This window comes from Thunnus albacares, chromosome 9 (assembly GCF_914725855.1).
Source record: "Thunnus albacares chromosome 9, fThuAlb1.1, whole genome shotgun sequence".
Taxonomy (NCBI): Eukaryota; Metazoa; Chordata; class Actinopteri; order Scombriformes; family Scombridae; genus Thunnus; species Thunnus albacares.
Window position 1 is genome coordinate 790,002 of NC_058114.1, and position 12,572 is coordinate 802,573.

General features: G+C 42.6%; 1 protein-coding gene across 1 annotated transcript in view; it reads right to left on the bottom strand.

Annotated features, from left to right (window-relative positions):
- The window catches only part of grin3bb (glutamate receptor, ionotropic, N-methyl-D-aspartate 3Bb), a 76,383-nt gene that overhangs the window by 8,759 nt on the left and 55,052 nt on the right, over positions 1–12,572 (bottom strand). The window contains exons 3-6 of the mRNA XM_044362215.1: positions 10,363–11,455; positions 9,026–9,171; positions 6,389–6,504; positions 5,131–5,282 (exon numbers count right to left, since the gene is read on the bottom strand). Of these exons, the coding sequence (XP_044218150.1) occupies positions 5,131–5,282; positions 6,389–6,504; positions 9,026–9,171; positions 10,363–11,455 (1,507 nt within the window). The remainder of the gene's footprint in view (positions 1–5,130; positions 5,283–6,388; positions 6,505–9,025; positions 9,172–10,362; positions 11,456–12,572) is intronic.

Sequence of the window (12,572 nt, forward strand, 5' to 3'; positions counted from 1 at the left end):
AGACAAATTACCTATAAAATACAAAAGAACAAAAAGAAAATGACAGTAATATAAGAAAGTTGAAGTTTATTCCACCTATGAGGAGCATAATAGTTTTTCCTGTTGTGTATTCATACAAGGGATATCCAAGGTAATGCATTCCTGTGAACGGGTCTGGTATCCCATATTTCTAAGTCTTAAAGGTGATGATAAATAAAATAGTAGTTTATTTAGGATGACTTTGTAAATAAAAACAAGATGGTGTTGTTCCCTTCATGTGGTAAGTGATGGCCACCCAACCTTCTCATAGAGGATACAATGATACAATGATGGGCTCTAAAACTGTCACCTGTAATAAATCTACGAATACTGCGATACACAGCATCGAGGGGTCGGAGGGTACGGGCAGCAGCGTGCATGTAAATTACATCTGCATAGTCAAGCACTGATAAAAATGTTGCTTGTACAATCTGCAGCCTACTGCTAAAAGAGAGGCACTGCTTATTTCTATAAAAGAAACCTAATTTAAACTAAAGCTTTTTAGTCAGTTCATCAACATGAATTTTAAATGATAATTTTTCATCTAACCAGATACCCAGGTATTCATAACATGGGACTTTTTTTTAAATTTCAGCCCTAGATATTGTACTAATAGTAATACTTAGTGGATTTTTCACTTGAGATCTGGTGTAGAGCATGTAATTAGTCTTATCTGGATTTAGTAAAAGCTTAAGTTTAATCAGGGCCCTTTGAATAGCCAAAAAAAATCAGCCTTTAAATTAAACAAATTTGTCAATAGAGGGAGCTGATGAGTAAATTACTGTGTCGTCAGCATAATAATGAATAGAGCTCTTGCTACAAATGAGCCTAGGTCATTTATGTACAACATGAACAGAACAGGACCTAGTACTGAACCCTGTGGCACCCCTTCAGTAATTTCAAGGAAGTCAGATTGATGACAGTCCACAACTGTGAAACCAGTTAGATGCATTTGTGTCAAAACCAAGTGATCTAAGTTTATCCAAGAGAAGAGTATGATCCACTGTGTCAAATGCTTTAGACAAATCAACAGATTATATCATTTACCACCCTAAATGACTATTAAAAATACCACAGATTTGTTCTTTTTCTAAGACAAAGACAGAATCTAGAGAAAGATGCTTGGGTAGGGAGTAAGCGTGACCATGATTTAGTGACTTAAGTGTTAAATGAATAACCACTACAATTGGACAGGATATCAACAAAATAACGACTTAGCATTTCTAACTGCCCTGACACATTTGTTTCTCAACTGTCTAAAGAACTGCCCATCTGTAGAGGACTTTGAGCCTCGTGCTTTTGCCCATGCTGCATCCCTTGACCTTAACATCTCTGAGATTTCAGGTGTAAACCAAGGATTTGATTTTTTTTACTCTGTATTTCTCAAAGGGAGCATGTTTTTTGCTAAAACATCTGTGAAAAGGCTTAAGGCTAATTCAGGGTCACGAGTAGCACATTACCTCATGATATCACCAAGAAATAAATCATGTAGAAAAGCCTGCTCAACAAAATGTTTAAAGTCTCTCTTTATAATAATATTTGATGGAATTTTTTTTGTCTGGTGTCTCTAATGCAGAAAATTGGACAATGATCACTTAAGTGTAGTGCAAAGACACCAATGGCTGTGAATTTATGTGGTTCATTCGTTGTGATTATCTATCCGGGTCGACTTTTCTAGATTTCAGGTGTCTGGCTGAGTAGGTGAAGAAATGAGCTGAGTTAAATTTAATTCAATACAGTGATTTTTTAGCCCCTCAGAGGAAGAATTTAACCAGTCAAGGTTAATGTCACCCATGAGCAAAACTTCAGAACTCTCATACTCAGATATAAGATTTACCAATTTATCTAAGGCTCTTCGATGAGCAGATGGAGGCGATAGGCCCCAATTACCACCATATCATTATTAGGATTTAGAGAGACATTTAATGCTAAAAATAGAAATTCTTTGAGCAGAGACACAGAGACAGCAAAATAATTTCTCACAAAAATAACAACTCCTCCCCCTGTTGTGGTTCAGTCCACCCTAAATGTATCGTAACCGTCAAGTGCAATGACATCATCCTTAATTTTATCGGTCAACCAGGTTTCTCTTGGTATTAAAAAATCTGGACTGGTTTAATAGACTCAGATTCTAATGGAGTCCAGTTTTGGTACCAAGCTTCTCACATTCATGTGGATTAGTCCGAGACCTCTGTGGTTTCGGAAATCAAGAGGAGTATCAACTAAAACTTGATCAAGGGTAGATAAACAGCTGATGTGATATAGGTTGCAAGTATTACCTCCTTGCTGAGACCTCCTGGGATGATATGACCTGTTGTTGCAGATGACTGGGGTTGTAGGGGATGGAGACCACTGACAGGGGAAGCACTGGGAAGTTATTTTAGGTTGTGGGGATAGCAGACTGGAGCTGTACGCATTGCAACTGGACTTGGTGGCATTTATATTGCAGGAGGAGTTCAAAAGTCCAAAACTGTTTGTTGACCTATTATAAAAACAAGTGTCAGGAATAGGGGACTTTATAGGGTTGCTAGAGGGTCCTGGTTCCACATAAGTAATGGAAAAGAAGCATGAAGAACCAACTGGACTGGTGCTAGGACCCCGGCGACATCAATAATGGTAGGACTGGTCAGAGCGAGTGGACATAGTGGGAGTGTTTTGGCTACCTGTTAGTGGAGCACCGGAGTGGGTGACAGAGAATGAAATGCCCCAACAGGTTTGGATGTTTGCCATCTTTTCTTTTTTGGCAGCAGTGTTGGACTGGCCGTGGGCTCCAGGCTGACAGTGGACGGGTGTTGCTTCAGCTTCCCCAGCACCTCGAACCTGTTACTCAGCTGGATAGATCCCAGTGGAGGAGTACGGGAGGAGTTCATGCTTCGTTCCTTGTCACCCCGGATGACAATCCAGGGTTCCCAAGGCGCGGATGTGGAACAGATCTGTGACTTGGGTTTGGCTCCAAGCCCAGGCCAGGGGTCCTTCTCATGGATCGATCTGACAACCAGCAGCTCCAGCTCTGCTCAGATAAACATCGGATGGGGGAAACAGCCTGCCCATGGAAGTAAGGATGCATGGCGGTGAAGCAAGGGGAAGACAGCAAAATAGAGGAAGATACAGAAGAGTGGAGTTCCTTCCACCATCCTCTCTATTATATAGGTGGTTCCTACAGCCTTTAAAAGTAGAATGGGAGGCAGAGCCTTCAGCTATCAGGCTCCTCTCCTGTGAAACCATCTTCCAGATTCAGTCCGGGGTGCAGACACCCTCTCTATGTTTAAGAGTAGGCTTAAAACTTTCCTTTTTGATAAAGCTTATAGTTAGGGCCGACCAGGCTCACCTTGGATCAGCCCTTAGTAATGCTGCTATAGGCCTAGACTACTGGGGGACTTCCCATGATGCACTGAGCTCCTCTCTCCTCCTCCTCCTCTCCATCTGTATGCATTCATGTAACATCAATGCATGTCACTAACTTTGCTTCTTCCTCTGAGTTTTTTTGTGCTTTCTCATCTTGCAGGAAACCCTGGGTTCTGGGCCGAGCCTTCACAGTCCTGTTGGCGTCCTTCCCTGGCTGTTGCTTTTGCTGCTGTTGTTATGATTGTTGTTATTCTGTCCCCCCCCCCCCACCCCTGTCCCTCTCTCTTTCTCTTTCTCAACCCAACCGGTCAAAGCAGATGGCCGCCCACCAAGAGCCGGGTTCTGCTTGAGGTTTCTACCCGTTAAAGGGGAGTTTTTCCTTACCGCTGTCGCCAAGTGCTGCTCATGGGGGAATTGTTGGGTCTCTGTAAATTAAAGAGTACGGTCTGGACCTGCTCTATGTGAAAAGTGCCCTGAGATTACTTTTGTTGTGATTCGGCGCTATATAAATAAAAATTGATTGATTGATATTCTTGAATCCTATTAAGGAATTATTTTCCACATGGAGGTGGAAAGTACACGATCATCAACCACAGAATCACATGTCTTTGCTTGCTGCAGTGGATGCTGCTTATGATGACATAACAGCAGAAGTGTGCAGAGGATGGTTACCACTATACTGCTGCTTATAGTAGGCCTATGTTTTATTTCCATAGCACATGTTTTTTTGGTAGTGATACATGTTTGTGCAGTGCTGTGTAAATTTTCATTTTTCTTCTGTTTACTGTATTGAACTGTGTTAAGGAACCATTGCAGGAAAATAAAACAGTTTTTCCTCACATTACATGTAAATCAAAGTGTTCTTTTGCTTTACAAAGCAGAATGTGAAACATTGTACTCTTGAAATCTGTGTCTGAAGAGTATTAACTTTGATGCACAGTAGCAGCCAGTTAGCTTCAGAGAAATAACAGACTGGTACAGAAGGCGCTCAGTGTCAGTGAAAACATGACGGACAAGACTGTTTGGAAATTAGGAGATGAGGGACACACTTCCAGAGTCCGCTGTCATTCTGACAAGACATTCTTGTCATTTTGGTGGCAATGACTTCTTCACTGACAAAATAACTTGATTTTGAAACATGAATTAAAGGTTTTAGGTGATTTACAGCCTTCTGCAGGTTAACTAGTGTTTTGCTGCACGTATGAGCTGTTTCAGGAAATGCATCTTCAGTGCTGAGAACTTTAAAAATGTTTTGAGAAATGTGCCAGTGCAATTGAGAAAAATGAATACTATTAGAAATATATGATATATGTACAGCATATATCACACACATACACACACACACACACACACACACACACAGTTTATATAAACACACTGAAGCTGCTGACAGTAAAAACTCCTCTGCTGTAAAAACATAATTCTGTAAAATAATAACAAACATCTGATATCTCATTGACAGAAACACACGACTTTGTCTGTGGTGTCACTACTGGAGCTCGTTACCATTGAAACTCATGTTAATCAATCATGTTTGTGTTTATATGATGTATTTAGCAAAAAGGACAGATGATGTTTCTGTTATATATGAAGTAAACAGCAGAGATTCTGTGCAGGAAGATATGCATATACATTTTGTATGTACAGAACATACAATATATACACAATACATACTCACATATATATATATACACATACGGTGTATATATTGTATCTATATGTATATTGTATATGTACATATATATATATGTATATAAAGAGACTGACCTCGGTGACGGCGAACACTCGGTTCCCACAGGGAACCACTTTGTACCACTTGTCGTGCAGCAGGTCCATGTATCCGTCTGATTTATACCTGCTGATGAACTCTGAGATGTTGGAGCTCAGAGGAGAGTTCTGAGGGAGGCCGATACCGTACCCTAAACAACAAACAAACAAACAATAAACAATTGGCCGATACCGTACCCTAAACAACAAACAAACAAACAATAAACAACTGACCAATACTATAACCTAACGACAAAAGAACAAACAAAACAAACAAACAATTGGCCGCTACCATAACCTAAACAACAAACAAACAAACAATAAACAATTGGCCGATACCGTACCCTAAACAACAAACAAACAAACAATAAACAACTGACCAATACTATAACCTAACGACAAAAGAACAAACAAAACAAACAAACAATTGGCCGCTACCATAACCTAAACAACAAACAAACAAACAAAATGAACAATCAAAACAATAAAAAACTGACTGATACTGTAATCTAAACAACAAACAAACAATAAACAATTGGACAATACGTAACCTAATCAACAAACAATAAACAAACAATGAACATCAAACAACTGACCGACTTGTAACCTAAAAAACAAATAATAAACAATAAACAACAGACTGATAACATAACCTAAACACCAAATAAATAAATACATAATAAGCTGGACTGAACTCAATATGATGTTTTAATAAACATTACACATTTAGAATATCCTCATATCTGCTTATACCTACGTTATAGTGAGTTATTAACACTTTATTAACAGTATATATACTAATTATTAATGATAAGTGTTAGTGTTAATGATTATGCTGTATTTTGTCTGTAAGAACCCCCAAAAGAGCAGCTGTTTCCATGGTAACAGCTGATGAATATCCAGATAAACAGTGAGCGTGTGTTTGTGTGTGTGTGCTTTAATATTTAAAGTGTAAACTTTCTGCGGGAGGAAACTTTAAACTGTCTGCAGGGACTCCTCTGATTTGATTGGACATGATGTCATCAATGATGAAACATCATGAAACATGTTCCAATCGACAGGAAGTGAACTGAAGATAAACCCAGAAACACACACACACACACGTACTTCTATACTTGTGAGGACCCGTACTGACACAATGCTAAACTCTAAAACAGCTGTTTGAAGGAGACTAAACGTCCTCACTGTCCAATCATATCCTCCATCCCAAACCTGGAGCCTCACAAACACAGAAGTTCTGTAACAAACAGTGTTTTACCTTCGATGGCGAACGGCTTCCCGACAGTCGCCAGTTTACAGTCGGCGTCGATGGAAACCTCATAATCGAGAAGAGCTTTATCCATGATGAAGGCGTCGAGCTGAGGAGGATCTGTCCTTCAACACAAAGGACACAGTTACCACAGCAACTACAGCAACCACAGCAACCACAGCAACTACAGCAACTACATCAACTACAGCATCTACATCAACTACAACAACTACAACTACAGCAACCACAGCAACTACAACAACTACATCAACCACAGCAACTACAGCAACCACATCAACTACAGCAACCACAGCAACTACAGCATCTACATCAACCACAGCAACTACAGCAACCACAGCAACTACAGCAACCACAGCAACCACAGCAACTACAACAACTACATCAACCACAGCAACCACATCAACCACAGCAACCACAGCAACTACATCAACTACAGCAACCACAGCAACTACAGCAACTACAGCATCTACATCAACCACATCAACTACATCAACCACAGCAACTACAGCAACCACAGCAACTACAGCAACTACAACAACTACATCAACTACATCAACTACAGCAACCACAGCAACTACAACAACTACATCAACTACAGCAACCACAGCAACTACATCATCCACAGCAACAACAGCAACTACAGCAACCACAGCAACTACAACAACAATAGCAGCTACAGCAACTACATCAACCACAGCAACAATAGCAACTACAGCAACTACAGCAACCACAACAACAGCAACTACAACAACTACATCAACTACATCAACTACAGCAACTACATCAACTACATCAACCACAGCAACCACAGCAACTACAGCAACCACAGCAACCACATCAACTACAGCAACCACAGCAACTACATCAACTACAGCAACCACAGCAACTACAGCAACTACATCAACCACAGAAACTACAGCAACTACAGCAACCACAGCAACTACAGCAACTGCATCAACCACAGCAACTACAGCAACAACAGCAACTACATCAACTACATCAACCACAGCAACTACATCAACTACACCAACTACATCAATCACAGCAACTACAGCAACCACAGCAACTACAGCAACCACAGCAACTACATCAAATACATCAACCACAGCAACTACAGCAACCACAGCAACTACAGCAACTACATCAACCACAGCAACAACAGCAATTACAGCAACCACAGCAACTACATCAACTACATCAACCACAGCAACCACAGCAACTACAGCAACCACAGCAACCACATCAACTACAGCAACCACAGCAACTACATCAACTACAGCAACCACAGAAACTACAGCAACCACAGCAACTACATCAACTACAGCAACCACAGCAACTCCAGCATCTACATCAACCACAGCAACCACAGCAACCACAGCAACTACAGCAACCACAGCAACTACATCAACCACAGCAACTACAGCAACCACAGCAACTACAGCAACCACAACAACAGCAACTACAGCAACTACAACAACTACAGCAACCACAGCAACTACAACAACTACAGCAACTACATCAACCACAGCAACTACATCAACTACATCAACCACAGCATCTACATCAACCACAGCAACTACAGCAACCACAGCAACTACAGCAACTACAGCAACCACAGCAACTACAGCAACTGCATCAACCACAGCAACTACAGCAACAACAGCAACTACATCAACTACATCAACCACAGCAACTACAGCAACCACAGCAACTACAGCAACCACAGCAACTACATCAAATACATCAACCACAGCAACTACAGCAACCACAGCAACGACAGCAACCACAGCAACAACAGCAACTACATCAACCAAACCAACTTCATCAGCCACACCAACAACATCAACCACAGCAACTACATCAACCACAGCAACCACAGCAACTACATCAACCACAGCAACTACAGCAACCACAGCAACTACATCAACCACAGCAAATACATCAACCACAGCAACTACATCAACCACAGCAACTACATCAAATACATCAACCACAGCATTTACATCAACCACAGCAACCACAGCAACTACATCAACCACAGTAACTATATCAACTACACCAACTACATCAACCACAGCAACTACAGCAACCACAGCAACTACAGCAACCACAGCAACTACATCAAATACATCAACCACAGCAACTACATCAACCACAGCAACCACAGCAACTACATCAACCAAACCAACTACTATAGCCACACCAACAACATCTACCACAGCAACTACATCAACGACACCAACTACATCAACCACAGCAACTACATCAACCACACCAACTACATCAACAACAGCAACTACATCAACCACAGCAACTACATCAACCACAGCAACTACAGCAGGTTGCAAAACCACAAAGAGAGAACATCAAATCAGTGTTAGAACCACTAGATCCAGTAGAACCAGTGGAACCAGTAGAACCAGTGGAACCAGTAGACTCAGTAGAACCAGAGGAACCACTAGATCCAGTAGAACCAGTGGAACCAGTAGAACCAGAGGAACCACTAGATCCAGTAGAACCAGTGGAACCAGTAGACTCAGTAGAACCAGTGGAACCACTAGACCCAGTAGAACCAGTGGAACCAGTAGACTCAGTAGAACCATCAGATGGCGTGCGTTCTCTTACTTGAGGGTCGCGACTCCTTCGGGCGTGGTCGGCTCGTTGAAGCGTCTCATGTATTCGTGCATCTCTGGAAAACTCTTCTTCATGTAATCCTCAGCGCTGCTCTCCCGCACCGTCCCGAAACGAAAACCCTGGGAGGGGTGGTGCAGCTGGACACACCAACGAAGAAGAAGAAGGAGAAGAGGAAGAAGAAGAAGAAGAAGAAGAAGAGGAAGAAGAAGAAGAAGAGTGGCAGGAGATGTCTGACAGTGCTGCAGTTTACGTGAATCAGCTGCAGCAGATCAGACGTGGACATCAGGAATACAACTCCCAGCAGCCTCTCTGTTTAAACACCATCAGACTGTGTCATGCTCCACTCAGCTGATGAATTAAAGTGTAATTAGGTTGCAGCAGCTGATCCAATTTAATCTATAATTATTTCATGGCAAGCAGCAGAAAGTGAATGAACGAAGAGTTCAGCTGGTCACTTTATCAGAGTCTTGACTTCTGATGCTTTCTCATTAAAACTGAGTCATGAATCAGATAATCATCATCACACTGACCAGACTTTAACTGCTGGTAGAGTTAAATATGTCTGTATTAATATGGAATATGTTGACTAAAGAATTGCTAAAGAAATGCAGCATTATGTATGTGTTTCAAAGTAACTTTAATATATTAGATTAAATCTGCATATGTGACATAAAAATTAAAGTTAAATATGCTTATCTATAGCACTCTATTAGAGGTTGTTATTATGCTAACAGGGGTTAAAAGGGTGATATTTCATGATTGGAATATAAATTGTGATGTATTTTCAGTCAGAGGTTAACAACACATGATTTTAGTTTTGTTGAATATTGAAAGACTATAGTGTAAGAAGCCTCTCATCAATATGTGAAAAGATGGTAATACGTTAATTTTTTAGGGTGTGTTCACAGTGTGTTCACGGTTATCATGGAGCCACAGGTTGGTGTCTGTGCTGATAAATACACACTTTATGAACCACCGGTTAAAGAGTTAGACCCTCATCCAGCTGGAGATGCTACAAACAATGCTTTGTGTTATTAGAATCTCATATCTGTAAACATCATGTCCTTGTTGCCCATGTTGCAGAGTACAGAGAAAGTTTAGGACAATATAACTTATATATGAATGATAGTGTATATGTTGAAAAATGTTTCAGGATGAAGAACTTGAAGATACAGATTAAATATGAAAGTTTATAGTTTGTAAGAGAATAATCTTCATTGGATCTAAAGAATGAGAAGGTTTATTTTGTTTGGTTTTTTAAAATAATTTTAAACTATTTTTTAAACAAAGGGTGTTGGCTACTTACATATGAAGGTTTATTTTCTCACCTTGGCGTCATGGATCCCTGTTACCTCCTCGAAGGACTTCTCTCCCACCATGACGGCGGCGAGGTTGGCCGTGTAGCTGGACAGCACCAGCAGGCAGAAGATGGCCCACAGGTTCATCAGGAAGCGACCCGTCCAGCATTTGGGCGTCTTGGAGGAGACTGTGCGTCCGAACAAGATGGCGTAGCACAGGTTGAGCGCTGACGAGTACGAGAACACCCGCATGCGGTTCCGCCCGTGAGGTGTCATGCCGAATGGACTCTTCCACTCGTACAGCGTGAGGAAGAGCGCCGTGATGTGCAGCGCCAGGAAGATGCCCACCCACATGGACCAGTGCAATGGCCACATGAAGGCACCGATGGGTGCCGCTGTGTCCTTGCTGCGCACCAGAATGCCCAGACTGGTGGAGAAGAAGGGCGAGGTGAAGTCAATGACACGGCTGCGAGCGGAGTTGATGCTGAAGGAGGTGACGGCCATGTCGGCCAGGCCCTGCAGCAGATCCCCCACCAGCCCCGTCCAGCGGCCACCCTTCCACGCACCGTACTTCCCATCTCCGACGATGTAAAGGTCGAACTCGAAGCCCAGGTCCTCAGCCAGCTTCTCCAGCAGGTCGATGCAGTAACCATAGCAACACTTGCTGTACTCGGTGGGCAGGAAGCTGCCGTTCCCGCCCGCCACCTCATGGAAAAAACGCTCCAGAGCGTCTGAGCTGTTGGTCCCGGCGTCCAGACAGAACTGCCCGGCCGGACAGCTGCCCTCGTCATCCGCGTCCCGCGTGAACACGAAGGGGTGCTCCACCAGAGTCACCACCCGCACCCGGCTCCCCGCCACTGGCATGCCGGCCCTCCAGCGGCCCCGGGTCCTCCCACCCGTCCCCTCCGTCCTATAGCGGGGACGGGGGCCCTGCCAGACCCCCTGGTCCTCCACCTGCAGCTGACCCCCCTCCCAGCTGCCCACTGTCACCCAGGTGGGCTGGCCCAGCGCGTCCCGACGCAGACTCCAGATGTGGAAACGCTGAGAGGTGAGGACACGGGACCGGTTCTGATGGACTCGGACTGGACCCGTCAGACCAGAGAAAGACGTGTTGGACAGGAACCTGCAGAACAGACGGGACAGAGCAGGAGAGGACAGACGGGAAAAATGAGCACAGAGAGGAGAGGACAGACAGGAGAAGAGAGGACAGACAGGAAAAGAGAGGACAGACAGGAGAAGAGAGGACAGACAGGAAAAGAGAGGACAGACAGGAGAAGAGAGGACAGACAGGAGAAGAGAGGACAGACAGGAGAAGAGAGGACAGACAGGAGAAGAGAGGACAGACAGGAAAAGAGAGGACAGACAGTAGAAGAGAGGACAGACAGGAGAAGAGAGGACAGACAGGAGAAGAGAGGACAGACAGGAGAAGAGAGGACAGACAGGAAAAGAGAGGACAGACAGGAGAAGAGAGGACAGACAGGAGAAGAGAGGACATGTTGGACAGTCAGTGCAGCTCTTTGTATCAGAAGTTCCTCTTTATTTGAAGGCAACAGACTTCATGAGATGTCCTGAAATGTAACTCTGACAGTTTCATGTTTCTGTTTCTCTTCACGTTTTCTTTCTGTCTTATGTTCTTTTCTTCTTGTGAAGCAGATAATCCGTCCTGTGAGTTTTTATCTCGTCTCTCAGTCAGAGTGTAATTCATTTAGTGTGAATGTGTTTGATGTGAACGCAACATTAAACCTTTTATCCTCCCAGTGTTTCCCGTCAGACGGACTCTGCTGCAGATGCAGTGTGACGGAGGAGAACCGACAGTTTTAAGAGAATCAGAAGAACAAATTCACATCAGAGTCGTTTCTCTTCATGTTTAGAACGACAAACTAAAGTTACATATTACACACAGGTTCAATATCTTAAAACATATGTTTTAGGCAACAACCAGGTGAAAAAACTGTTTACAGAATTTATTTGGTAAAACATATTAATAAAGTAATAATCATATATTCAGGTTTACTTTTCCTGAAGAGGCCCAAAATATACAAACATGTAGATATTTCAATTTTTATAAATGTTTGTGCAGGTGATACACATTTCTGTACATACAGAGTGTTCCAGGTTAAATCTGACTCATATTTGTTTCTTGATGGCGGCTGTGATGTTTTATGCAGTGCTGGAAAGTAACTAAGTACAATGTTGAGGTACTTGTACTTTACTTGAGTATTTCCATGTGATGCTACTTT